Here is a 27,956-nt window from a genome sequence, read left to right as displayed (position 1 = left end):
GAGACAAAGCAGCGTCTCTCTTTTGCTTTGGGTTTTATTCTTGCTTTGTTGGTGCAGTTTTAATGACATTTTTAATAGGAAAATTGTGTTTCTTGGTGAAAATCAGTCACATACAGAAAAAGAAAAAGAAAATAAAAATCATATGTAATCTGACCACCCAAAAGTACCCACTCAAACATTCAGATATTTTTCCTTCCAATCTTTTGTTTTTCCTCTTTACAAAATCATATAAATAGAATTATTGTTTACTTGTTCCACTTGACATAATGTGAACATTTTCCATATCATTAAATATGCTTCAACCATTGTTTAGAATGTCTGCACAGTTTAACCAGTCTGTGTGTCTGCTTGTGTGTGTCTGCACACATGTGCGTGCGCACACGCTGGAGATCAAACCCAGGGCCTCACACATACTAAGCACATGCCCTACCACTGAACTACATCCCCACCTCAAGTTCAGTCTTATATTCCTGAACATTTTGTTTGCTTACAATTTTCACCATCATAAATAATATTACCCTGAGTATCTTTATATGTAAGAACAATCACTTATTTGCAAATAGCATTCATGCAATACCTACTGTAAATTCAAAGAAAGCTATAATTTGAGGCAAAGTACAGCCATGGGCCTGCCCTTTAGCTGAGTGAATCTGGAGACCAGGGAGTTCCCTGGGAATTAGCAGAATGGGGGCCGAGCTTGAGCCGGCGGTCCAGCCTTTAGTCCTGTGCTACTGTGGATTGCACAATGCCCCCAGTCTGCGCTTTCTCCTGAGCATCTTTAAGGAGCGCCTTTTTCTGCACCAGCTCAGTCCTGGCATCCTCCATCACCCACATCTACTGCACATCTCAAGTTCAAGTTCAGTTATCCACAAACATTTCACCTGGGTACAGATTTAAAAGACAATTTCCTGATCCCCATCCCAGACCTACTCAGTCAGAACCTGCGGGGCAGCATCCAACCATCTGCTTTTAAAAAAATGCACCTCAAGGTGCTTCCGGGGCAAGGTGTGGAGGATCCAGTATTGCAGGAGGAAGTGCTGGCCGCAGCCACAATGCTGGACACACAGTGGGCCAGAGCATGGGTGTGGGTGGAGAGGTATTGCTCAAACCCTGGCCTGCCAGTTCCCACTGTGGCCTGAGCCCGTGCTTTGCTGACAAAGTCTGCTTCCTCTAAGGGAAGGTAATGATAGAAGAGCCCTCCGAGAGGCGCTGTGGGGACTGACTGAGGGCCACTTTTTAATGAATGCTTTTGGTAGTTGTTAGTTATCACCATTGCTATGTGCCATTTCTCTCTAAAACACGAGGCACGGGGCTTCTCCCTTAGCCTTTCATCTGGGCTGCAGCTGAGCTCACAAGTGAGATCCTGTTTTGTAAAAGTGGCCTCAGAGGTAGGTCTCCTGCCAGGTGCCCTCCCAGGAGTTCCTTTCCGCCCCTTGCCAACCACGAGAGGGGAGCTGCGCCGTGGCATCTGATTGGTAGAAATGCATCCTTGGTTGGGGGCCAAGTTAAGCCAAGGTGGGAGGGAGGCCAATGTGGAGGGGTGTGACCTGAGGAACACCAGGACCCTCAGGGCTGGAGGGAGCAGCGTGAACTTCCATTCCTCGTTTGATCAGAGTAGCATAAAAATGGACCCCAAAGGTCTTCAGATGGAAAACTAGGTTTTAGGTTTCACTTATTAGCTGTGGTTAAACCCAAATGCTCATTCAACTCATGTTGTACTGGTGGATCACTTTCCTCCCACTGTTGAGGTATGGTGTTTTGAGCTGCTGATAACCTTCATAAATCCATTTCTTATTCCCTGAGTGTATCAAGTTCACACGCGTTGTTGAACCAATGTTCAGTGACACTGCGTTAGAAACTATTTTTCTTGGAAACAGACAATAGACACAGTTCAGCTGCAAAGCACTTCTCAAAAAGATGTCTTGTTTCTCCTGTCTTGAGATTGCAAAGACCCATCTGCATTCTGGGAATCCTCCTAGTCAACCATAACACCTACACACGGTACGAAGGAATTTTGTTTTATTGATTCAAGAAACAGATTCAAAGGAACTTCATGCTTCTCAACTCCCCCAGAAGGTCCCACCTGTCCCTGTCCACCCCCTTTCTCTAGTCCCCACACCACAAATAACCCAGTTTCCTCACTGTTCCTGCACTCCAAGGCAGCCTAGGTCAGAAGACTCAGGGTGCCTGGGGTCTGATAACCCCATGCTCCTCAGAGCACATGGTGATTGAAGTGGATGCTGAAATGAAGCAAATCCACAAAAATGCCCTTCTGAGAAGTGGCAGGACAGCTCAGGATGAGAGGAACAGTGTGGGCAATATTGGAGCCTGCGTCTCAAAGAGCCAGAAATAGAGGAGAGACAGCGAAGATTCAAACAAGGGAAACACACAGGTGTCCACACAGAGGAATAGAATCTAGAAAGGTGAAAATAGGTGTTTGAACAATTTCAAACTAACCTATTATAAAATTTCAAAAACATGGTATTGAGTCTCATCACAAGGATGCATGCTTGTGATATGTTGATTACCAGTGTGTGTGTGTGTGTGTTGGGGCAGGGACAGAGATGAGATTTTAAGAAAAACCAGAGTGAGAAAAATCCAGATGTTTGATAATCCATGATATTAAGCTTATATTCAATTTAAGAACGCCAAACTAGGACAGAAATAGCCCAGTTCTATTTTAGTGGCTGTTGAACCAATTATGCATGTGAGTTTTAAGGTTTTTCTTTTTTATTTATTTTGAGATAGGGTCTTGCTGTGTTCCCCAGGCTGAACTCACCATCCTCTAGCCTGAGCTGTAAGATCTTTTTTATTTTTAAGGTCAAGAAAAAATTAAATCCACCTCTTACTCAGGCCTGTGCGTGCCATGACTGTATGTCTTCGGGAATTTGCTGCTTTTTCACAGAGTGATTATGGCATCTTTGCTTGTCTGAAAGGTGAAAAAGTAGAAAATCACAGTGCTGTGCCTGGGTTTGCTGAAGTGACCACCCAGAGACTGGGGGCTTATCTCTTCGTGTGATCAGTGTGGTCCTCTTAAATAGAGCTGTCTTTAAAACCCAGGTCCACTGGTAAGATGGGTTTTAATTTCCGTCTAACAGCTTTAGGATTACCCTCAAGACAATATCATCAGGCTTTTGTAAAAACAAGGAGCTCACACAAAACTCCCATTATTATGGTGGCCTGGGGTGGGGGGGCTTGTTTGGCTGATTGAGTTATGATTGTATGGGAACAAATAAAGGCTTTCTTTCCTTAAGCATAACGGTTATGTCTTACTCTCACTAATAATGCCACATTTTCTTTAAAAAAATATTTACACAGCCTGATGTTATTCTTAATGTCAATGCAATGTGTTACCTCTAGGTTGAAATCCAGTTTTAATCCTATAAGCTAGAAAAATAAGCACAGTGCTACACAATTGAGTTTTGAAATTGTTCATTCTCTTGCTTTCTTACCAGCATTTGGTCTCTTCGTTGCTTCTCTCTCTCTCTCTCTCTCTCTCTGTCTACACACACACACACACACACACACACACACACACACACACACTCGTGACAATCTTGTTACTATAAGAAACTTTCTTACTTTGTTTTCTGAATATCTACTCTGTGATCTCAGTAAACTCTTGGAGTGAACTAATGTCCTCTTGCTGGTCTGGACAGTATTATACTTTTTCCTGCTTTCCTTTCCAAAAAAGTTCAATGGCTATTCTTTGATAGTTTGCACTGAGTACTTTACAGTTTTAGATTTTATTTCTGTCTCTCTTAAATAAAATGGATTGGGAAGTTTTAGAGCTGTAGATATGTGCTTCCAGCTGCGGGGTGGCCAAGCACTGTCCTAAGAATGCTTTGCGGGTCCTATTTCCTGCAGCTGCAAGGGCTGCAGCCACCTTCTCTGCAGTTGGCTCACAGGAATGTTGGAATCATTGTTCCGGATGTCCCTCTATAGCTGCCGGGTCTAAAGGGTGAGCCCCAAAAGACCTCAACAGCTAAATCAGAGGTGAAGTTGGACAAAAGTAGGCTGAGAACTTTTTTCCTGAATGGAAAGCACAGAGCAATCCAGAAACAGAAAGAGATTCCTACAGATTGGAATGGGAGCCATAGTTGAGACTTCTTACAGTGAATTTGAAATGATTTGGCCCTGTTTTAGGAACTGGGTGCTTTTTGAGTTTGCCAAATCCATCTTTAAATGTAGTTAGGCCCTGCAAGTGTACTTGGGCAGAGATTTGAATCAGGATGTTATAACTTCAACAGGAATAATTTTAATCAGCTAATTTGGCATTTAGAAAGGACTGCAGGTCATTGTAATTATGCAAGGGATATGCAGTCATTAGCTTCTATATTCCAATTTCTCATTAATATCTACCCGGAAGAGAGTTGTTGAAGATGAGGCTATCACTGTTGCCTGAAAATGAAAAAAATTTACTTAAAATTGTGGCTCATTTTCCTTTCCAGCTGCCTCCAGAAGTGATTTAAGTACGGGGCCTGGAGAGCAGCTTCCTTCAGGTGTCAGGGCCATGACTCACACACATGTAAGGCATCCAGACATTTAAATCTCCGTGATCCAGCCCAGCCCAACCAAAAGATCTAGGGCAAGGCTAGTTTAAAGGAACGATACTAAGTCGCAGCTCGAGGATGTTTTTACATAGCCTCAGTTCCTGCCTTTAGGCATCAAAAACTCTGTACCCTGACATCCCCTGCCACTCGGCACCAGGCTTAGAAACTCATAAGCGGTGCCACTTCAGTGCATAGAGAATGAGTGACTGAGCATGTGGCCCCTTGGTAGACTTAGAATGTCCCAGTGGCCATTGCCACAAGCCTCACACCAAGCATGATTTTATATGCCCACCCGTGCCGAGGCAAGGAGCTCTTTTTCTGCGTGTTTGTGCTAAGAGCATGTCACCCTGCTTTGTTGGGCTGAGAAGTGAATTTAATGGCCTTGTGGCGGTGGGAACACTAATTCTCCAAGTTTCGAGACCGTATGGTCCTGTGTTTGGGAGTTTTGTGTATGACACTGATATAAATTCTCTTTGTTTAGAACCTTTTATGCTTAAACTTCATCTCAATATAGCTCTCAGGTGCTACTTTATTAAAACAGGTCACAAGGTCATTGAGGCCTCTGACCTCCCACCTCACTCTCAATACCTTCTGCCGTGTGACACCAAGAATGTGTGTTCAGATACTGGCACATCGACCTTCCCAGCCATCACGTAATCTCCATAGGCTTATCCATTTGACTCAGGCCACGGCACCCTTTCTGGGAAACAGCTTACCAAGGACGTGCATGGTTTCAGGGAGAGGAAAAGAGGGAAGTGGAAAGAAAGATTTTAAATAGTTGCAATTATGCCCGCGATGACAGTGTTTCTGCCATCCCCGGGAGTTGCTTAAAAACTCCCAAGAGACTGATGCCCAACCTGCAGCAGTGGAGATTTCTGCTCCCCACCCACGGATACAGAACCTTCTAGAATTCTTAGTGGAGGCTTGGGATTTTCCTCTTCCGTGCCAACAATTCTTGGATGCAGTGTGCATGCTTGCTATCAGTAACCAGCTACTTAATCCCAATCAGTGCCTGTGGTACTTGATGAGTCGGTCACCACAGCCAGCTGCAGGCTATTCTTGATTGCCTATGGGAATGGAGGCTACTTGCAGCATGGTTAATCCGAATCAGTGAATAATGTAAGAGTGGTATTTTGCAAATTATCTTCTGTTGGTTTTGTTTTTACAGGAGTGCTTTCCCATCCTAGTTACATTTTAAGCTAAAGTTTAAAATGTTGTTTAATTTTTTTATATTATACAGAGTAATGCATTGAAAAAATTTGAAAAAGTTTAAGAAATTGGGAAGGAAAAAAAGACCACCCCATATTCACACCAAGAATTCTTCTTTAGCTGAATTTATGTCTAGACATTTTTCTTTGGATATATGCATATATAGATACAAATGTTTTAACTTGAGTTTTGTTGTTGTTGTTGTTGTTTTACTATTATAATCATTGCTCCACATCAGTTAATTCATCTAAATATCATTTTTGTTGGGGATGTGGTACTCAGTATTGTGAATGCCATTTACTTATACAAGTCTCTATTGAATATTCTCATTATTTCAAAACTGTATAGATACTAAAACTGTTGTAATGTGCACTCTTACACCTGCATGCACATGGACTAATGTAGCCTTATTGCTAACAAGTAAGGGTGACATTGCTGGGTCATTTTGAGTTTTCAAAATGGTGCCAAACTGCATTCCAGAAAAACTGCACATACCCACATTCCTGCAACAGCAATAATCCCCATGTCCTGGGTGGGTATTATGATTTCATTTCATCTTTGGTAGCCTGTTAAATGAGAGGAAATGACATCCCCTTATTTTACTAGTTAAGGTTGAGTATGCTAAAATATTTATCACTCCTATTGTCTGCTTTATGAATGACTGGTTCATACTTATAACCCATTTCTTCTATTACGGTATTTGTCCTTTTAAATATTAGATTTGTTTACTTTTAATTTATTGAAAATGACTTATTGAGCACTTATTACATTGAGCCAATACTGCTTGTTGTTCGAGAAACAACAATGAACAAAAAACCAGCAATATCGATAGAACAATCTCTGCCCTTAATATAGTGGGGGAGGCAGACATGGATCAAATAATTATGTAAAATCGAGAGTAACTGTGGTGAATGCCTTGAAGGAGAGCTTCGTGGTGCAGAAGGACCGGATGTGAGTGATTCCCAAACTTCATCAGGCATCAGCACCCCCCGGAGGGCTTGTTCAAATAAAGTGGAGTTTCTGATTCCTTAGGTCTGGGTGGGGCCTGAGAATTTGCATTTCTGTCATGTCTGGATGATACTAATAATGCTGGTCCGGAGACCCTGTGAGGAACCTCTGGTGGAGGGACGTGGCCTCCACCAGGAGGCCTAGGTAGGCTTTGGAGCAAGAGGTGCTTGCACTGGGGCGGGAAGGCATTCCAGAAGAGAGCCCCTGTCCTGGAAAGAGCTTGCGCAGGAGCCCTGCAGTGGGAGGGAGTGTGCAGGGCACAGGGACCGAGTCCACTGTGTCTGGAAGAGCAGGAGAAGAAGGAAAGTGTGATGTGAGGTCAGGGCCAGGCCTGGAGGTGGAGCGTGACGTGCTAAGGAATGCTGAGGCGTTTGGGCAAGTTTAAGCATGGAGGGAGACCTCAAGCAGAGAAGAAGAGCTTTTGCAGAAAGGAACAAAAACAGAAGTTAAGAATTAACTACTGTATAAGCAATGAGTGGAGTATAGAGACTGTACATAAATAATGAAAAGCTCAACAGATGGAGGCCAGTGCTGCAGACAAAGATAACTACTACAGAATTGCTTTACGTTTTTTTTTTTTTACTTTTTAACTTTTTTTTTGGGGGGGGGGCCTTTTTTTTTATTGTAAACAAATGGGATACATGTTGTTTCTCTGTACATGGCATAAAGGCATACCATTTGTGTAATCATAAATTGACATAGGGTAATGTTGTTTGATTCATTCTGTTATTTTTTCCCTTCCCCCCACCCCTCTAACCCCTCTTTTCCCTCTATACAGTCCTTCCTTCCTCCATTCTTGCCCCCCTCCCTAACCCTAACTCTAACCCTAACACTAACCCCTCCCTCCCCCATTATGTGTCCTCATCCACTTATTAGCAATATCATTCGACCTTTGGTTTTTTGAGATTGGCTTATCTCACTTAGCATGATATTCTCTAATTTCATCCATTTGCCTGCAAATGCCATAATTTTATCATTCTTTATAGCTGAGTAATATTCCATTGTATATATATATATATATATATATATATATATATATATATATATCACAGTTTCTTTATCCATTCATCAATTGAAGGACATCTAGGTTGGTTCCACGATCTGACTATTGTGAATTGAGCAACTGTGAACACTGATGTGGCTGTATCTCTGTAGTATGCTGATTTTAAGTCCTTTGGGTATAGGCCAAGGAGTGGGATAGCTGGGTCAAACGGTGGTTCCATTCCAAGTTTTCTAAGGAATCTCACACTGCTTTCCTGCATCGTAGAGGAGGTCACTCAGCACAGCGCTTGGACTCAGAGCAACCACTGGGGCTCCGGGCGGTGGGCCAGAGGAGGGGCTGCGAGGAGAGCTGTTTGGACTCAGTGCTTTACATTTTTGTTTATAAAGTCTATAAAACTTGCCATTAAGATCTGGCTTAGCTGGGTGTGGTGGTTCACACTTGTAATGCCAGTGGCTCAGGAGGCTGTGGCAGGAGGATCCAGAGTTCACCAGCCTCAGCAACAGTGAGGTGCTAAGCAACTCAGTGAGACCCTGTCTCTAAATAAAATACAAAATAGGCCTGGGGATGTGACTCAGTGGTTGAGTGCCCCTGAGTTCAATCCTTGGTCCCCTTCTCCCCCGACAAAAAAGATCTGACTTACAAAATTAGGTTTGAGTATAATTTTAGTTTTAATCATTAAAAAGAGGCTGTTACTACGAGTAGTTCTCATCTCCTGGTTGCTCCCGGGAACCTCACCTAAAGAGGAAACCATTGCATTCAAATTAATAGTAAGAAAATCAAGAAGCAGATTCCCATTGAAAGGAAAAAAAAAAAAAAGAGTGTTCTTCAACAGGAGAGAAAATTATTGGCTTCCAGTTAACAAAAAATGCTCAAGGGATCCTGTCGTCCCTAGAACTGAAATGTCCCATTTGATCCCTACTGTAAGGAAGAGAGGAAGGGTGTTGGAAAGCGTGTTCTGTAGGCTGCTTCACAAGCCTTTTCCTTAGGTAGCTGGGAGAGAAGCAAACAGCCTAAGCATGCCAGCGTCCATAAGCATCTTAAAGAGCTGTGAGACTGGCTTAGTGGCAGGTAAATTGGATGAGATGGAAGCCAAAGGTTTCTTTCTTTGAAACCGTGATGGGAAAAATGAAATCAGACAGGATCCACACCAGCTGCGATTTAGTGCAAAAGATGTAGCAATTTTGCATTCAGGTGTTAGTTCTGTAAATCTTGCTCCATATATATTAAATATCCTTCAAAGCAGAGTTTAAAAGCTACTAGTTTCTTAGCTATGTGAGTTTTAGTCTTTAAAAGGGAAATTACTTCCATCAGCTTCCTAATCTGTGGCTTAAAATTGACTTTTCAATACACATTGAAATAATAATAATAATAGTAGTAATAGTAGCTAATACCTATTGAGTGCTTTGTTATATGCCAAGAACTACACTAAGCTCTTTGTATGTTATCTTGTTTTAATTTTCCCAGCCATCTTTGGGTACAAATTTGTGTGCATGTGTGAAGTGCATGGTACTGGGGCTTGGACCCAGGGTGCTCTACCACTGAGCCACATCCCCAGTCCTTTTATTTTTAATCTGAGACAGGGTCTCTCTAAGTTGCTGAGGCTGGCCTTGAACTTGCGGTCTTTCGCCCTGTGGTCTTCCTGCCTCGGCCTCCTGAGCCCCGGGACTACAGGCATGTGCCTCTGACCCCGTCAGAGTTCACACGTCTCCATCTCCTATTACAGATGGTAAAACGGAGGTCCTCCTTCATGAACTAGCAAATGGGGATTCTGGAATCTGCATAAGATGCTCTGATCCCAGAACCCATGTCTTAAGCGGTCGGCTCTTTGGCCTCCCTGTGTTTCTTTTCTACCCAGAGCAAATCCTAACTGTAGACTTAGTGCCTAAAGGGAAATAAACATCCGTTCAGTGCTAAGTGTGAAGTAGGCTCTGACAGGTTAAAAGCACAGGTAGAGAAACAGTGCTAGCATGTTCTGCACAATATACCGTCCGAGTCCTAAAAAAGCGCAAACATCAACTGACAGCAGCTGAGGGAAACCTCCTGAGGGCAGGTTCCATTGGTGCGGGCTTCCGCTAACCGGCTCCCCTGCCCTCTGCCTATCTTCCCATGTCCTTTATTTTTTTTCCCTTTCCTTTTGTCTGGTTCCTCTGTGTTCTCCCAATTTTCTTAGTTACAGTGAAAAAGAATTAATTTTTAAAAATCATTTGAAGGGCTGGGGAGATAGCTCAGTCGGTAGAGTGCTTGCCTTGCAAGCACAAGGCCCTGGGTTCGATCCCCAGTGCCGGGGGAAAAAAAAAAAATCATTTGAAGATCTGTGACATTTAATTAACTTATTTTTTAATTTTTTTGTTTATTTATTTATTTTTAATTAACTTATTTTAGACACAAACTCCATACAAGACCCAGTGAGATGGTGGAAAATCCCAGAATGATCTGCGCCCTCCGCCCCTTTCCAGGATCGGTCTTTTGTCTTATTTTATTTTTTGTGATACGGGGGACCGAACCCAAGGGTACTCTACCACTGAACAATATGCCCAGCCTGTTTTAACTTTTATTTTGAGACACGGTCTCCCTAAGTTACCCAGGCTAGCTTCAAACTGGCCATCCTCCTGCCTCAGCCTCCCAAGTCACTGGGATTATAGGCGTGTACCACCACACACAGCTCCAAGAGCCATCTGGTCATCAGGCACCCTGGGGAAAGTGACTTGCAGGTGTGAGTGACTCTTGGTACTTTTGCTGAGTCTAGCAAAGGAGAAAGCAAACAGGCCAGCGGCAAGCATCTGGCGGAATAAGGACAGGCGTCTGCTGGGGCCTGCTGTCCCCAGCCTCTCACCGTGCCTGTGCCACACGATGGGGACACTGTGCCATAGTGTGAGACCCACGTGACTCCTTGCTTGCATTCCCACCCCTTCCCTGGACTTCTGGGCCCCAGTCTCCTTCTCCACCCTGACCCATATGACAGGTGACCTCCAGGACAAGTCAGGCTTCCCTCAGCCGCATTGCCCCCATCCAGCGTATCCTCCGTCCTATTTTGACCTGCGGTGACTTATAGCTCCCTGGCAGATATTTGAAAAGAGAATGAAGTGATTTCCATAATTACAACAAATTGCTTGGCGAGTGCGAGGATCCATTGTTATGGTATAATGGAATGATTTAGATGCTTTGTGAGACGGGCTGGGGAAAGCCACTCTGCCGCCCTGGGAGTGTAATTACTGCTGTACAAAGCTCTTTCTGGAGAGGCTCCGAGCAAGGGAGCAGGACAGGGCAGTTGTCTCTGGAAGAAAGCTGGAGACCAAAATAGAAGACTCTTGGCCTCGCAAGTGTGCCTTCTCCACTGTAAGCAGATGGTGGAACTCCTGGAGTGATGGCGGGAGCCAGCAGCATCTGGTGTTCCCCATGACTGCCACCACGTTACCCGTCCATTTGGGGTGTTTCCTTTTTGGGGTGTTTCTTTGCTCTTCTTCCATCCGTTCTGGTGGTCTAATGCCGCAGAGAAAGCATCTTCAAAAATCAGTTGGGATTTCAGAATAACAGACACCAAAGAGGCACAACCACTAGAAAACAAAACAGTCTGTGATCCTCCACCGAATCCTGGAACAGGGGAGGAGGGAGGAAGCCATCGGGATCGCTGGAGGATGGAAGAGGGGCCGGGTTCGACCTTAGATTCTGTCAGTGTTGCATTTCCTGATTGGGTGCACGTGTGGTGGTAGGGCAAAGGCCTGAGGTCTGCCGCTGACTCAGGTGTCCCCAGTGCCATCTGCACCTAGGCCGAGGGAACAAAAGGTAAACCGTGAGGGCAAAATAGTGGCCATCAGCAATGCAGTGGAGAGGATAGGAGCTCGTTTTTTTTGTTTGTTTATTTTTGTTTTTGTTTTGATTACAGCTTTCCTGTTGAGTTTGAACTTATTTCAAAGTAGGAACTTTTTAAAAATCACATTAGGAAGTAATTCCGCCTTGTAGAACTGACAGCCACCCATTTCCAAAAAGAGAAAACTGGAAGGGCTGGGAGAGAGAAATAGCATGCACACTCCAGATAATTTTTGTGTGAAGTTGGGAAAGCTGAGAATTGCAATTAATTATGTCCACAAGTAAATGAGAATCCAGATCCACCGCAGCCCTGCTGACTTCAGTGAGCAGAACACAGGCCTTGGCTGTACCAACTCAGGGCCTCGCTGTAAGGCTGACACAGCTAGAAATTGAGCCGTGTGTGTATGCGCATGTGTGTGTGCATGTCTCTCCGTGGGTGTGTGTCTGTGTGTATGTCTGTGTGTGCCTATGTGTGTCTGTGTGTATGTGTGTGGGTGTCTGTGTCTGTGTCTGTGTGTGTGTCTGTATGTCTGTGTCTGTGCATGTGTGAGTGTGTGTGTGGGGGTGTGTCTGTGTGTCTGTGTGTGTCTGTATGTCTGTGTGTGTGTGTGTGTGTATGTGTGTATGTGTGTGAGTGGTCTGTTTCCCCTTTTGGGTCAGACAAGCCTATGTCATTTAATTTGCATGGTCTGCCCTCCTTCTTAGGAGGAAGAAAGTGAGTTGGCGTGGAGTTCACGTCCACTTGGAACGCTAGCTGAAACTGGAACCTCCCTGTCTTCAAGCCATTGAAGGCTAGTCAGCCTCAGCCTCCTCCTTCCTACCTGGGTGCCCACTGTCCATGAGTCCAGGGTCCTGGGCATGGCGAAGCAGTGGGGGATGCCCTCAGATGTCCCCTTGGTCCTGCCCTGCGTGTGACATGAAGCCTGAGGGCCAAAGCGGATTCACAGGGCTTGCTGCATGGCCCGGCTCCAACCCCGCGTCTGTTGCTCTGTGTAGGATTCGGAAAGGTGTGTGGCAAGAGCAGGTGTCTTCCTGCAGGCTTACCTGTCTGTTGGAACCCTGCAAAGTCCAGAGCATGGCTTGGGCGGGCGGGCAGGAGGAGTCTGAGGGCTGGGTCAGAGGTGCATGCAGATGTCTGGGGAGCCAGGTGAGTCCGGCAAGGCAGGACCTGTGCAGGGAAACCGGAGAGAACGTGCCCACGGAAGAGGCTCCTCAGGATCCATTCCATTGCTGCCTGGGGGAACGTGGGCCCGCTGGGGTCAGATCTGCCAGGTTTTCCAGAATGCCCACACTCTGGATTACAAATCCACATTTGTAAATGTTGGCAAATTTTGTTTAAAAAAATTTAAAATCAAGCAAGCCAAACCAATACATCTGCAGGCAGAATATGGCTTTGCGCTGCCAGCTGGCAACCTCTGATCTGATCCAGCCCACTCATGTTATGCATTTGACAATTTTATTCCACAGCTATCGGACTCCAACAGAGAGCACTGACATCCAGGGGGACAAGTGACTGACCTAAGATCACACAGCAAGTTCATAACAGAGAAAGACGTATTAACTATTTCAAAGGCTAACTTTAGTGTGTGTTCTATTTGGCACAAAAACAAAATTTTGGCAAAAAGATGCAACTTCATAAATGGGAAAGATTAATTCCAAATGTTCTTCAAAAAGAAAAGTAATTCAGGTAAATACCACAACACAATATTTCTTTTCTTTTTTTTTTTTACCATTTTTATTGGTGCATTATAATTATATGTAATATCAGGATTCATTGTGCCATATTTTACATGCATATAACACCATAACACCCTATTTCTGTCACATTTGTATAAATACCTCCTTAAAACTCACCAAGTAGGTTTCTTATTTGCCACAAACTGTTTTTCATAAATAAATAGGTTTAGGATGAGCTTCAGAGTATCAGCTGCAGGAAGAAATCATGTACTGTCCCAATTTTAAATGACTTGTTTCAGAAATAAACCGGATAGTCAGGACCTTGCTCTAAAGAAGTTTCTAACTTTTTTCCAAAGAGACTTCTAGCTCTCCCAGGAACACTGTGGGTAGTTTGTTTGTTTGTTTGTTTGTTTGTTGTACCAGGGATTGAACTCTGGGGCACTTAACCACTGAGCCACATGCCCAGCCCTTTTTGACATTTTATTTAGAGACAGTGTCTTGCTGAGTTGCTGAGGGCCTTGCTAAGTTGCTGAGGCTGGCTTTGAACTACAATCTTCCTGCCTCAGCCTCCTGAGCCACTGGGATTACAGGCGTGTGCCACCCTGCTACTATGGGTAGTTTAGAATGGAGAACCTCGGGAGGCCCCAGACCCCAGAGGAAGGGAGGCTTCTGTGAGTTCACATGGTGCCACATCCAGCACAGTGCCATGTGTAACAGATTCTGGAGGCAGATAGACCTGGGTTCAAATGCAGACACTGCTGCCCCTTAGCTAAGAGGCCTTGGAAAATTTGCCTCCCGAAGTTCTCCATTCTCAACTACCCAAAGTGTTCCCTTTAGTTCCTTTTCATGCTTGAATAATATTCCACTATCTGGGTACACCATATCCACATTTTGTTTATCAGCTCATCATCCGCTGTTGGAGACTGTTCCATCTCTGGCTGCTTTGAATATTGCTGCTCTGAAAGTATATGTATAAATTTTTGTACAGACATATGTTTTCATTTCTCTTGGGTGTGTACCTTGGAGCAGAATCACTGGATCAAATAACTGCATGTTTAACTGTTTAAGGGACTGTCAAACTGTCTTCTAAAGTGGCTGTGCTGTTTTATATTCCCACCAGCACTGTGAGAGTGTTTTGGTTTCTCCACTTCATAATAGCGTGACTTTTTGATTCCAGTCTCCTACTGGATGAGAAGTGGCCTCACCTTGTGGCTTTGATTTGCATTTCCCTGATGACTAACATTCAGCATGTTTTCATGGGCTTATTGGTCCTTTGTCTGTCTTTGGAGAAATGTCTACTCAGATCCTCTGCCCACTTTTTAATTGGCTCATTTTATTATAAGTATTCTTTATATAAATAATCTAGATATGTGTCCCTCATCAGGTATGTGATTTGCAAATGTTTTCTGCCAGTTCGATGTTCGACTTCTTACTTTTTCCTCCTCCTCCTTCTTTTGGCATTGAGGACAGAACCCAGGGTCACTCTACTATGGAGCTCCATCCCCAGCCCTTCTTATTTTTTGAGACAGGGTTTCACTAAGTTACCCAGGCTGGTCTCAAAATTGCAGTCCTCCTACCTCAGCCTCCCAAGTTGCTGGGAAAACAGCATGCACCACAGTACTTATCTCGTCTTCTTACTTTCTTGATAGTATTCCCTGAAATGCAAAAGTTTTTAATTGTGATGAAGTTCAGTTTATTTTCTTTGGTTATTGTGCTTTTAATCATACCTAAAAATCTGTGGCCAAAAACAAGGTCAGAGGGTCTTGTGTTTTCTCCCAAGAGTTGGATGGTTTGAGATCTTTCACTTAGACCTTTAATCCATTTTGAGTTAATGTTTGTATATGGTGTGAGGTAAGGGGCCAGCTCTCTTTTATTGGCATGTGAACATCTAGTTGTACAGTTATGTTTTTGAAGGAAGAAAAATAATTGTGGATTGATATCATCCACCAAGACCAGTTCCCCTCAGAAGCCCTTTGGCAGGGAACTAGGAAAAGCCACTTCGGCTCTCAGAAACTCTAGTCTGCAAGCCATAAGATCTAATTCTTTTTTTATTTTTTCTCTTTGTTGCAATGTAATACTTGTATATCTTTATGGGGTATAATATAAGAATGTACATCTATTCAGTCTGTAGTAATGAAACCAGGGCAATAAGCACTTCCATCTCTTCAAACGTTAATTAGACTTCTGTGTGTTGGGAACTCGGCACATAATTTGAGAATGGTTTACTTACTCTAAATTGTCTCTCACCTCCCTGCTTCCTCCTGGCCTGTGGGGCAGAAGTAGGGTAGAATAGAGAATTGACTTTGTTATCAAAAGACTAAGAGCTGGCTGAACAGTGGCACATGCCGTTAGTCCCAGAACCCAGGAGGCGGGGGAAGGAAAATCACTTGCGTTCAGGAGTTTGAAGCCACCCTGGGTAACACAGGAAGGCCCTGTCTCAAAAACAAAGAGATGTCGCTAGGTGTAGAACGCTTACTCAGCATTCACGAGACCCTCAGTTCAGTTGCCAACACCCCAGGAAAAACATGCACATGCACACACACAAACAAAACAAGGCTAAGAGCAGATTCTTGGCCCTCCTGTGACCTTAGGATAGTCACTTACTCTCTTGGACCTTTATTTTCTTATCTTAACGCAGGACAGTGATACCCAATGATATCAGACAGACCTAAGGAAACTTTCCAGGCTTCAGGAAAGCACATCTCTGGTGTTTTTTGTGCAAAACACATTCACTCTCATTTCATCCCTGTTGCGGATTCTACCATCCATCAAGCTAAAGCCTATTATGTGTCCGTTGCTTTAGCTCATAGAAGCCAGAACCCTGGAATTCCACACAACAGAAAATTCCAACCCACACCTGCCCCATAAACTGTCCATGCTCACCCCGTACCTGCATCCAGATCATTAGCCACAGGAAGTTTCAGAAGAGAGTGCTACTCAGCACAGAGTGCTTGGAAGGTGTCCAAGCCTCAGAGTGTCTGTTACCAGTAGTGTCCCCAGTGCCTGGCAGGAGACTGTGATTAGAAGGAAGTCTTGTGTCGTGGGATGGAATGACTGCCTGTCAGGAGGAAAGGAGCAAGAGGATGTTCAGGGGGGTGGACATTTGTCCCAGCCTGAGGTTGCTGCCAGCAGCACTCTGGCCCGGGGTCAAGGCACAGTGTCATTGCCAAGATCCGTACCCGACGTGGGACGGCAGTGGAGAGCACGCACTGTTGGCCCCTGAAGCTGAGAGCCTCAGCCCACGCTCAATGTGCAGGTGTGAGGAAGCATCACAGAAGAGGCCGAGCATCCAGATATGGAGCCGAGGGCCCCAGAGAAGCAGTTGGGGAGCTATTCAATCGAGAGAGGGAAGCCAAGACAGGCTGCGGCAGAGGCCTGGGCCTCTCCATTTGGTCAAATGTTCTTCCCACCGGTATATTCCAGCCCAGCCAAAACGAGGGTGCCAGAAAGAGATGCTAGGAAGTGTCTGACTGGGGCCTCCCTCTGCCACTGGTCCTTCTGAACCTTAGTCTTCTCCTCGAAAATGAGATAGGAGTCAGGGAAGCAAAATCCACATCCTATGGTCACGACGGTCTCTGAGCAGAAGGCCAAGTCCTACTTGGGAGATCTGAGGACCAACAACTTTATGTGCGCATATTTAGAAATAAGTTTGGGATGATGACCTTAAGTTCTGTCATTATTTTTAATGCACTTTTTCAGGAGACACATTTGGCCTGATTAGCAGAAAGGACGCAGGCCTGATGGACCATCTTAGGAGATAATAACAGTGGATGAAAGTCTCTCCAGCCAATTAACTTTATTACCTGGAATCCACTTATAAGAGCAGGAAGTTAAGGGACAATACAAGTCACAGTCCCATGATAAAACAGGTTTCACACAAGTGCATGTAGGAGCCCCCTTTCCGGGGCCTGCCAAGTTAAAGGGTACGTGCTGGAGGGGATCTCCGTGTCCTTCTGTGTTCACAGGAGTGGGTCAGCATGCAGCAAGGCTGACATACCCCAGCGAGACCAGAGCAGTGAAGGGACCTTTCCAGGCTGGGAACAGCAGTGGCTACCAGGATAGCCTCATGCCCAATAAACTCTCACCAAGTGCTGGTCAATCAGCTGAGTGATACTGAGGTTGGATCTTGCAATTCTGTTTAAAGTCTGTTTCTAACATCTCCACCCTCCAGAATCTTAGCATGTAGACAAGAACTTTTCCCATCAAATTATAAATTTATACTAGCATGGGTAAAGTTAGGATAAAGAAAAAATTTTGCACAAAGATTCTAGAAGGCCATAGCAGATAGGCTTTAAGACTCTTATTGATCTCTTATATTTGTTTTTAGTCTGTAGAAGATGGTCTTGTCCCTGAGCTGCCCACGCTTAGTTCAATGAGTCTTAAGACAGCAGGATCCTGGACCCCTTGCCACTGAATCTACATGCCATTTGCTTATTTAAGTAAGGAACTACCCTAGAATTCCTTTGCAATGATCTGAAATAATCTGGCATTTACTTTCTCTGACCTTTTATTGTTTCTATCACCTAAAGCATTTTTCCCCTCTGCTGCTGAATTACAAGCAGGATTCAAATTCCTATCGGGGTAAAAAAAAAAAAGAAAGGAATCTCAAAGCCCAACAACAACAATGTTAATGATCAACATTTTATTTTTATCACATTGATTATTTCACCCACAAGTTTAGAGAATTATCAAGGCAGACTGTATTAGTCCAAAGAAGCTGGAAATCATAGACCAGTCAGAACTAGTGCTAAGAGGACAAATTTATATATTAAAATGTAACTGAAAATGTATTAAAGAAGGAAACAATTGCCAGAGAACGCAGGTCTCTGTCTTTTGTGTGTGCTTCCAAACGCGGGGGGTGAGGGGGTAAATATCACCAGATAATTTTGTGATAGTCTATCTGTGCCTTCTTCAATGATGACAAATGTGCAATCTGATCTTTTAGAAGAATAAACAGTTCCTTGTTAATTAATTTATACGGCTGTCAGTGCAGCTTTCTCTGTCTTTGCACTCTTAAGTGTTTCCCTGCCATAGATTTTCTTGCCATTCCTGGCAAACCTCCAGTGAGAGCCTGGGATTTATTAGGCTGACTTGGTGCAAAGTCTATTGATTGTGGCCCCGAGGGTAATAACTAAATAGAGCCGGAGCAACAAGTCAATAACAGCATTGTTGCTGCAGCCTGCATTCACTGGAGGAGTGAGATTGTTTTACAGCAGCCGAGGGTAATCATGGGCAGATCAGTGTGTTCAACACGCGCTGCGCCGTGTTAGTGCTGAGGACTATTTGAAAGCTTTCAGCAGGATCGCTGGAGAATCGGGTGGGGTACTGGGATTATGAACCCTGTGAACTCCTTCATTACAGCTTAAAGGTTTCAACTTTAGTTTTTAACATCTGCTGCAACCTCGGGGAGCTCAGGAGCAGGGCTGGTGCGAGGGAGTGCAGGATCTGGGTCTTAGCACTAGGCGGTCTGTTCTGGTCTGTGTCCCAGAAACAAGATGGTCATGAGCACGGAGATTGCCTCACAGCTGCTGTCTGTCCTCCATCCGGCCGGTTGGCTGTGTGAGGTGCTGGCCAGGGCACCGTCTCTGGCGCCCGGGACCCCAGGATGCGTTCCACACAGAGCATCTGAACAGGCGCATGCTTACCTAGGAGCAAGCCAATATTACAGTTTTTTTGTTTTGTTTTGTTTTTTTACTTCTGAATCCTGAGACATGCTGACTAAATTAACTTAATCAACTTTAAAAGCTATTTTCTTTCCTCTCTTTTGCTTTTTTCTGTCCTGGGGATTGAACCCAGGCATGGTTTACCACTGAACTAGGTCCCCAGTCCTTTTGATTTTTCGAGACAGGATCTCACTAAGTTGCTCAGGGCCTCGCTAAGTTGCCCAGACTGGCCTTGAACTTGTGATCCACCTTCCTCAGCCTCCCGCATTGCTAGAATTATACGCATGTGTCACTGCACCCAGTTCTTCTAAAAGCTGTTTTCTTAAGTCTCATTTAGAAAGAGAAACCAAAGCTCCCATCTTTCAAAACCCTTCTTTCTTAATTGGTAGAAGTTCAGTACCCTGACGGTATACACCTCATGATTGGTTTCTTAATTAGAGAAAGCAAAATCAAAGTCCATGTCAATCCTGTCACTCTTTTGCCTTTTGAAGAATCCTTGCCATTCCTCAAGGTTGAAACCTGCTTTCTCTAAGGAGAGGCCCGGAGAATGACGAGGCAGGTTCCCAGACAACGCGAACACTGCGTGCTCTCCCGCCTCTCGCGCTCCCTTAGCTGGGTGTTTGAACCTCTGATGTAGGATGGATGTCTGGGTTGACCACAGAAGCTCTATGACCTTTGACCCCCCCACCCCCACCCCGATCAGGAACTAAATTGATCACCAACAAATAAGTGCCTTTTCTTCAGGTGGCAGGTTGGCAGCACCATGGAGAAACCCTTTATTGCACAGTTTTATCCTTTGAATCTTTGATATTGTGGGCAAGGCCGTCTCTGGAGCTATAAAGTGAAAAACAAGATTTCACCCAGGCATTTTGTTGTGGATGTAAAACCTGCCCTGTGGAGACACTTCCAGTGTCTTGATGATGAGCTCATTCTCATCCCATGCCTGACATTCATCGTTGAGAGACTCCTACAGGGAAAGGGACCAGCCATCCTGGGCCCAGGATTATGGGAACTCTGGATTCCCACCTGGTCTCCATAGGTCTCTGTTTTCTAAACACTGTGGTATTTGTTCTCTGGTCCCTTCTCCAAAAGTGCTAAAGTTAAATCAGATTCTGCTTATATTGTCATTTAACTTCCAAAGAAGCAAACAGACAGCATCAATGACAGCAGATCCCTTAATAGCCTTGTCAAGCTTAGGTTACTCTAGAAAAGTCACCTTTCAGATGTGTGACATGGAATTGCAAGTTGCCTGGGCCAGCACTGCCTCATTTTTAATAACACCAAAGGCATCGTTTCCATGTTGTCAACCTAGAGAACCACAAAGTGACTTTCAGAAAGCAGGTGCCTCTGAGCAGTCATTGAGATTCTTTTGCTGAGACATTAGCTACCACCCTTACTCATCCTACTGATAAGTGACAGTGGCAATTGGAAATTAGTCCCCAATGTGACCTGTGAACCAATTCTCCACTAACAGTCACAAACCCTCAGATGACTGAATCTATACCAAATGCAAATTCTTCAGACATTTTTTAACATATGTATTTTGTAGTTGTTTATGGACTTTTATTTTATTTACTTATGTGCAGTGCTGAGAATCAAACCCAGTGCCTCACATGTACTAGGCAAGTGCTCTACCACTGAGCTACAACCCCAGCCCCACAGACATTATGTTTTTAAAAGAATTATTCTGCAAGCACAAGGCCCTGGGTTCAATCCCCAGCACCACAAAAAAAAAAAAAAAAAAAAAAAAAAAAAAATTATTCTGTACAGTGCTAAGAATTTTTCCTGTTCACTCCTATTTTATAGAAAGAATCTCTGGCAAATCTATAGCAAAAGAGAAAACCTGGGAGGGGTTTTTAAAAGTACTTGCAGTGTGAGTCATCTTAATGAAAGGTTTGGAAGCATGGCATGATTCCACTAGGTATCAGTCCTCCAGGGAAAACAGTTTTTGAGAGTTGAGTCAGGATGAACATACAACACATGAGCAAAAGTGGAAGCCTCCATACTGCAGGGAGACTTAAGTGGCTTTCTCATTTTTTGTCTGAATAGAGAAATTCCTGTCGGGTCTGCTAAGGTTCAGCTCCATGATCCAAGTACTTTGTGATATATCAAGATGACCTAAGAGTTGATAAGCTTTGGCAGAGGGAAGAGATTTGCAAAGGAAGTTGAGAAACTGAATAACACAGTTCCCTAGAAGAAGAAAATAATAACAACCTAAGTTGATCTGTTGAGCATTTTCAAATTCACAAAGACGATGTTTTTGTTTGGGTGACTGTGGAAACCTCACGTCTGCCTCATCACAGCTTGAAAAGGGACAAGAGGAAGAGCAGCAGCAAGTCACACATTCACAACTCTTCTGGATGATATTACCAGTGTCTCGTCTCAGGATTTCCAGGACTGAAGGCCAGGTAGTTTGGGTATTATGTGTTCTTCTAAGTGTCGGGGGTAGTCAGAATCATCCCCGATGGAACAAATGAGGGATAAGCAGTTGGAAACAGTAGTCGTGTGTATTTTCTGGATGCTGAGGAGTCAAAGGAGGTGGTACGTGAGCTTGTAAAACAGCAGCTGCCGGCTTTATCATTTTGAAGGGAGACTAGATTTTGACACAGATAAGCCTGGCAGGAGTAAACAGTGATTTTTTTAACTGCCACCAATAAAACAAGTCTATTGTGACTGCATCAACATAAAGAGAGATTGTCCTTTCTTTTTCACCCTATGAGTTGGCTTGCTCCAAACTCACCTACACTCAGAAGGCCAAGGGTATAGGAGCCGGACTTCTTTTCAGCTATTTCAAATAATCTAGACTTGAATTTAGAGAATGTCCCTTAGTCTGATAGATAGCACATGCTCACCCACTGTTCAAAACAAATGTTTATCTCAGTAAACATGGTCTTTGACAGTCGAGTCAGCTCCAGCAACTCCAGCCAGCACATGCTTTTCATCACTTTTTTTTTTTTTTTTTTTCCATTTTCGGTTCTGGAATCACACACCCCGGGCTCCACGCATGCGCGGCAAGCTCTCCACCCCTGAACTACATCCCGTCCCACCTTAGTGATTTTTGTGTCCAGCATTTTATGGATCTGAATAATCTGAAAATAGGCATCTGAATAATTACTCCCATCAACAGGTGAGATTAGAGAGAGGAAAAGACTTTTTTTCAACATTAGCAGTTTATAGACACTCTCATGCCCTGGTGTGACCACATTCCTCATTTACAATGTGCTGCTGTTGCTAAGAGCTCCCTGCTCTTTAGATTTCTCATAAACCACTGTTCGGTTGCAAGCTATTTATTCCTTATTCAGTTCTGAGCTGCCAATGTTAATTGTTTAATTTTAAACTTATTTGTTTGCCTAGAGTTTTGATAATTGAAGATTTGGGTAACACCAAGACCTTGATTGAAAAGGAATTGAGCAAATTCAGTTATAATTTGCTCACATGGTACAACTTTTCAGAATCGAACTTTTAAGTCTTTGAAAACCAAATTTAAAAGTAAGCCTGTTTTTCTCCTTTGCCTTCTTGCAGAAGGCATTTCTGGTTGAGCTCCTTCATTTACCAAGTGTTTACCAAGCATTTTCTAAGTGTTGCTCAGGTCCCAGGTCGTACCGTGAGAGCTCACCGTGTGTAATCTCCTCGAATCCTCCTGTGAGCCTTAGCTAGCGTGCATTGTTTTTCTCATTTTATAGATCAGGAAACTGAATATCAGTAAAGTCCGCAGTTTCCTCAAAGCCACGTGACTACTTGGTAGAAGACGAAGCCCTCACAGTGGACCAACAGGCAGCAAGCCTGACCTCAGGTTCCTCGCCATCGGCCACATGCCCATCATTCTCCTGGGCTCGCTGTGTACTCTCTGCTGCACCCACATCACCACTCCAGATAAGGGGCCTTTGCACACACCAGGCCATCTGCCTGGAATCCCTCCCATTCCCAGTCGCCCTTCCACCCCTTCTCACCCACACAGCGCCCGTTGCAGATCTCAATTCAAGCTGAGGATGGAGGTGCACGCCTGTTATTCCAGCTACTTGGGGGGCTGAGCAGAAGGATCTCAAGTCTAAGGCCAGCTTGGGCAACTGAGTGAGACCCTGTCTCAAAATAAAAGAGAAAGGACTGGGAAGCTCACTGGTAGAACGCCCCAGGGTTTGATCCCAGGATTCAACACCCCCGCCCAAAGAAAACAATGGTAATTCAACATCCTTGGCTACGAGGGAAGCCCTCTCTGGGCCCCAGACCAGCTCAGTCCAGCAGCTGATTATAGCTGTCCAACTGCAAGGCTTGTCGTTGGCTCCAGATGACGGTCCCGAGTCCTTCCAGAGTCTCTTCTAGACCGGTAGATGCACAGCCTCTTGAATAGCCCTCAGCACCGTGTGAAGAAGCGGATCGTGTGCATGCGACTGTATGTTAAGGTCTAGAAGCTCCAGGAGGACAGGGACCTGCCTGATTTTGCTCATCACCACATCCCCAACTAGAGCCAGATCACTCCCTGGCCCTGCTCTGGGGCTTACTTGACCCCCCGTGTCCAGGGCCACCTCTCCAGCTGTCCTGGTTGCGCACCGAGGCTGTCAGAGAGGTGCCGAGAGTGGACCACTAAAACCGCAAGCCGGCTTGGAGGACGGGATGGTGTGACGACACTGGACGAGGCCCCCAGCTCCTCCCTCCTGCGCAGAAGGGCTCGCCTTTCTCCTTGAGGAGCAGATAGCACCTCCGTGTTTCCACGGCCTTCTGAGTAGAAACGTCTGTCTCCGATTCTTCCCGTCGCAGCGTATTAGTGAAGTCCTGCTAAAGAGCAGCTTGTAGTTGACAAGACTCTCATCAGCAGGTGTCACTGCTATCAGTCGGAATTACAGTGGGGCTGTGAGAGCGGTGCCCTCACAGATGCCAGTCTGGGTAATCACACTTGGTCCACCTAGATTCCCTCTGGACCGCTCTTGGGACACGGTATTCTTCATCTCTGCCCTGAACTGCTGGGAAGTGTTTGCTGAGAGCCTTTCAGCTGCTGCCATAGTTCAGTCCAAAAATGGCTACAGTCCTGAAGGACCACCTGTCAGGGGTGTTGTCAGAGGGGTCCCTGCTCGGAAGAGGGCTGGCCTGGCTAGACGGCCCCTCAGGCCCCTTCCCTTTCCAATTCCAGTTCTGTGATTCAGTGATCATCACCCTCAAAATGTAGTGTTCACAGAATGACTAAGCGGCCCATAAATCAAAATACTGCCAGTCCAAAAGAGCAGAACGTAGTAGGAAAGAGTTTTAAACACACACACACACACACATGTGAACCCAAATCTGTATATCCCCAGGACCCAGAAGCAGTCACGGTTGTATTTCCTCTCTCCAGTAGATCCTGAAGCCATAATTAAGTGAAGACAAAAACATATATACATTGAATGAGAGGCGTGTAATCTTTGGGATAATTCTGATGTAATTAACACAGCAGAACTGCATTAAGGCCAACGTGCAATGAGTGGAATTTTCCGACATTGATTAAGCTGGACTCGAAGAGAACCAAGTCTTTGTCTGAAAGCTGCCAAATGAAAACAACTTTGGGATATTTAAATTCAAGTTGGAAATTGGTTTGAGTAAGGGATATTTAAACCACAGCTGTTCAAGGGCTGAAAACATATGAGCATATGAGCATGTGTGCGCACTCTCACACACACACACACACACACACAGCCTCCTCCAAAAACAAGTTAGCCAAAGGTGTACATTCCTTCCAGGTTCTCATGATCAACAGATGTAAGTGTTCACAGTGTTCAGATGAATTATGGACCCTAATGAGATTTCAATACTGAGCAAACAATAAAAATTTATGCATTGCATAGTTGCTGTGGCCTTTGGCTCCATGGCTAGTGTTCCACCTTTTCAACAGCTTTAGTAATATAATATCCAGCTGGCTTTGGAGGTAAGGAAAATTCGAGGGACGAATTGAAATTGTGAGAAATAATTTGATGGATTACTTTGTCAGAGTAATGCACGGCCTTGGCATAATTACCGTGGCCACCTTAACCCTGGAGGCAGGTGGTGACAAAGGCCTGCAGGGCCTAGGTGCCGCGCCAGTTCCGGCATGTGCTCCTTGCTCTCCTGGTCCCCCTGAGCCCTCGGAGTCTAGGCACTCCTGAACAAATGCCGAACAAGCACATTCCTGTCCGAGTCCAGCGAGCGAGCGGGACAGCCCAAGGGCTGCCTTTTCCCAAGAGCTGTCATCTGTGTCAGAGTGAAAGGAAGCAAACAAAAGGCAGACCAACCTTGAAATAAAATGGGGCGAAGACCAGGAAAGGGATGAATGATATCTTTACAAGCGATGCGTTTAAACACAATGGCAGACACAGGCACACTGAGATTTTTTTCTCTTCTTCTTATTTTTTTTTTTTTTTTTATCAATTCAGACCTTGAACTTAATGCTCGTCTGCCTTGTACTTTATAATGTTCAAATCTTAAACACGTGATTAATAGCAGATTCCCCATGTGTACATGTCGGAGACCACATCTGTAGCAGATCTGCCAGAATGTTCCTTATCCTAGTTTTACTTTGGAGTCATAAAGTCATTCCTGTTTTGTGAATGAGAATAAACCCTTTATGCACTGATAGAGCTACGCCCAGCGCCTGCTCCTTGGGGAAGAGAAGTTGCCTATATGATAGGGGCAGCTCAAATTTCAGCGCCCTGAAGTGCTTTTCAGTGTGGCCTTCAGCAGTGAGGAAACCGCTCCGCCTGTTTCTTGCTTTTATTATGATAGCATAAATATATTTGCAGCACGTTGACAAACTCATCTGGAGTAAACAGAGCAGTCTTAATTGTAAGTTCTAATGTTTTAATGCTAAATCCGGCGATAAGTCAATGTTGCAATTTGGCACGGCCAACCACATGTCCTCCAAAAATAGTCTTTGACACTTTTTAAAGCAAGTCGGTGGTGTACTTAGCTGTTCACAAAAGGTTTCATTCTTGTCTACAAATGGCAAGCCTCCCCTTCATCCCAAGAGTGCCCAATTCAAGCGAGGTTGGAGAAAAATAGATACTTCCCCTGTTTTCAGGCATTTCTCCAGTTCTTACTCCAGGCCAAACGAGAAGATTTGGGAGCATATGGGGAAAGCACGCCTGAGAAAGGTTATCTTGACTTTCACTTAACACAATACCCCCAACTTTTTAAAAGGTTCTTCGTAAGTAGGTCTGCTGAAAACATGGATTCCACCCTGGAGAGATCTCAGGGCTGTTCGTGTTACACTCTGAAGCCATGTGTTTTCACGTCATGGCAAAACCCAAGATGCAGGCAGATCCCTTAGCCTCTGTTGGCTTTGGATTTTAGTCTTTTCATTGTTCTCTACTGTAAATTTATACAGAAAAGACCTCTGCACCCCAGCATATAAGCAGAACAGTGTTCCCACAGAGGCCAGTGTTACAGGTAAGCAGGACCCCCCAGCCTGCTGGGAGAGGGAGGGAAGAGGAGCAGAGGGCTTAGGTGGGAGCGAGGCGCTCCACGTGTTTCCTCCGTGCCTTCCTAGAGGCGGCCACTTCTTGGGGCCGCCGTCAGTGGAGTGACCATACAAGTTGAGGCACAGAAACCCTTTCCCAACTAAGGCAGCTCTGAACCGTGGCGGACCTTGCCAGAGAGCCCTCCAACGGGGCGGTTACAGAGTCCTAATAGCAGCAGCTTACGTGCAGAGTGGTCACTTTGTGCTGATCATTTCTTGTGGGTCATCTCATTTCACCCTCTCTCTGACCCTCTGAGATGGCTAGTGTTATTACCCCCATTTGACAGAAGAGGTACCTGAGCCTCAGAGAGGTAGGCAGTTTGTCCAAGTCACACAGCTGGCTTTGATCCTAGCTCTCTGGTGCTCTGCATGACCTCAGACTCTGATTTTCCATTCTCTGGAGGTTGCCCAATCTTGTCTCTTGGCATAATCGGATCCAAATTTTTCTGCCCGGACATATTCCCTTCTACTATTAGTATTTTAGCGATGGGAATAAGATTTTTTATTAGTTACTAACTTCGTGTAATTCACAGTTCTCTTGGCCTGTTTTGCTTGTAAAGTGCCAAAGTGATTATTACCATAGTGTGTCTGTGCAGTCCTGATGGCTGGGGTCAACAGGCTGCTCACTTGGAGTGTCCCGGTGAGATCGTAGCCCTGCTGCTTTTCGAGGATTGGTCCAGTTCAGACATTCCCAGGACTTGGAACTTTCCAAGATTGCTCCCCGGTGAACTCCTGCATGCCTTTCAAAGTATCCCTGGAACTCTGTGGCCTTGCTTATTCCATGTAAATACTTTCCAGTGTCCGTTCTGATGTGTTTTGTAGATAGAAGACCCAAATGCCTCCTTCTGCCTGGCCCTAGAACAGTGAGCAGTTCTCAGACTTTGGTCTCAGCACCCCTTTGAACTCTTTAATCAAGAGCCTCAAAGAACTCTTGTTTATGTGACTTCATTGGCATTACCAAATCTGTTAGATCTCCTTTCCTGTATCAAGTTCATAGTGCCTGGCACATGGTACATTAATTTTGCTGCAATGAAGATAATAAATAATGCAGGCACAATGAGTATGCTAATTTTTTGTTCTTTTTAGATATACGTGACAGTAGAGTGTATTTAGACATATCACACATACACAGAGTATACTTCCCATTCTTGTGGTTGTACAGGATGTGGAGTTACACTGGTCATGTATTCATGTACGAACACAGGAAAATTCTGCCCGATTCATTCTACCGTCTTTACTATTCCCATCCCCACTCCCTTCCTTTCATTCCCCTTTGTCTAATCCAGTGAATTTCTCTTCTTCCCTCACCACCTTATTGTGTGTTAGCATCTGCGTATCAGAAAGAACATTCGGCCTTTGGTTTTTTGGGGGATTGGCATATTTCACTTAGCATGATGTTCTCCAGTTCCATCCATTTACCACCAAATGCCATAATTTCATTCTTCTTTATGTCTGAGTAATATTCCATTGTGTATATATACCACATTTTATTTATCCGTTCATCTGTTGAAGGGCACCTAGGCCGGTTCCATAGCTTAGCTATTGAGCTGCTATAAATATTGATGTGGCTGTGTCAC

At 44.7% G+C, this 27,956-nt stretch overlaps 1 protein-coding gene across 6 annotated transcripts in view; it reads left to right on the top strand.

The window, feature by feature from the left end:
* Nucleotides 1-27,956, top strand: part of VTI1A (vesicle transport through interaction with t-SNAREs 1A) — a 349,120-nt gene that overhangs the window by 286,971 nt on the left and 34,193 nt on the right. The window contains exon 9 of one of the 6 annotated variants that reach the window (XM_079137539.1): nt 20,970-27,319. The exons of the other annotated variants lie outside the window; for them this stretch is intronic. Within the exon in view, the coding sequence (XP_078993665.1) occupies nt 20,970-21,024 (55 nt within the window). The 3' untranslated portion in view covers nt 21,025-27,319. Of the gene's footprint in view, nt 1-20,969; nt 27,320-27,956 lie in introns of those variants that run through there. 6 annotated transcript variants of the gene reach the window in all.

This window comes from Sciurus vulgaris (assembly GCF_902686455.1).
Source record: "Sciurus vulgaris genome assembly, chromosome: 4".
Taxonomy (NCBI): Eukaryota; Metazoa; Chordata; class Mammalia; order Rodentia; family Sciuridae; genus Sciurus; species Sciurus vulgaris.
Note: the sequence above shows the minus strand (reverse complement) of the source record. Positions and strands in the feature narration are given on the sequence as shown.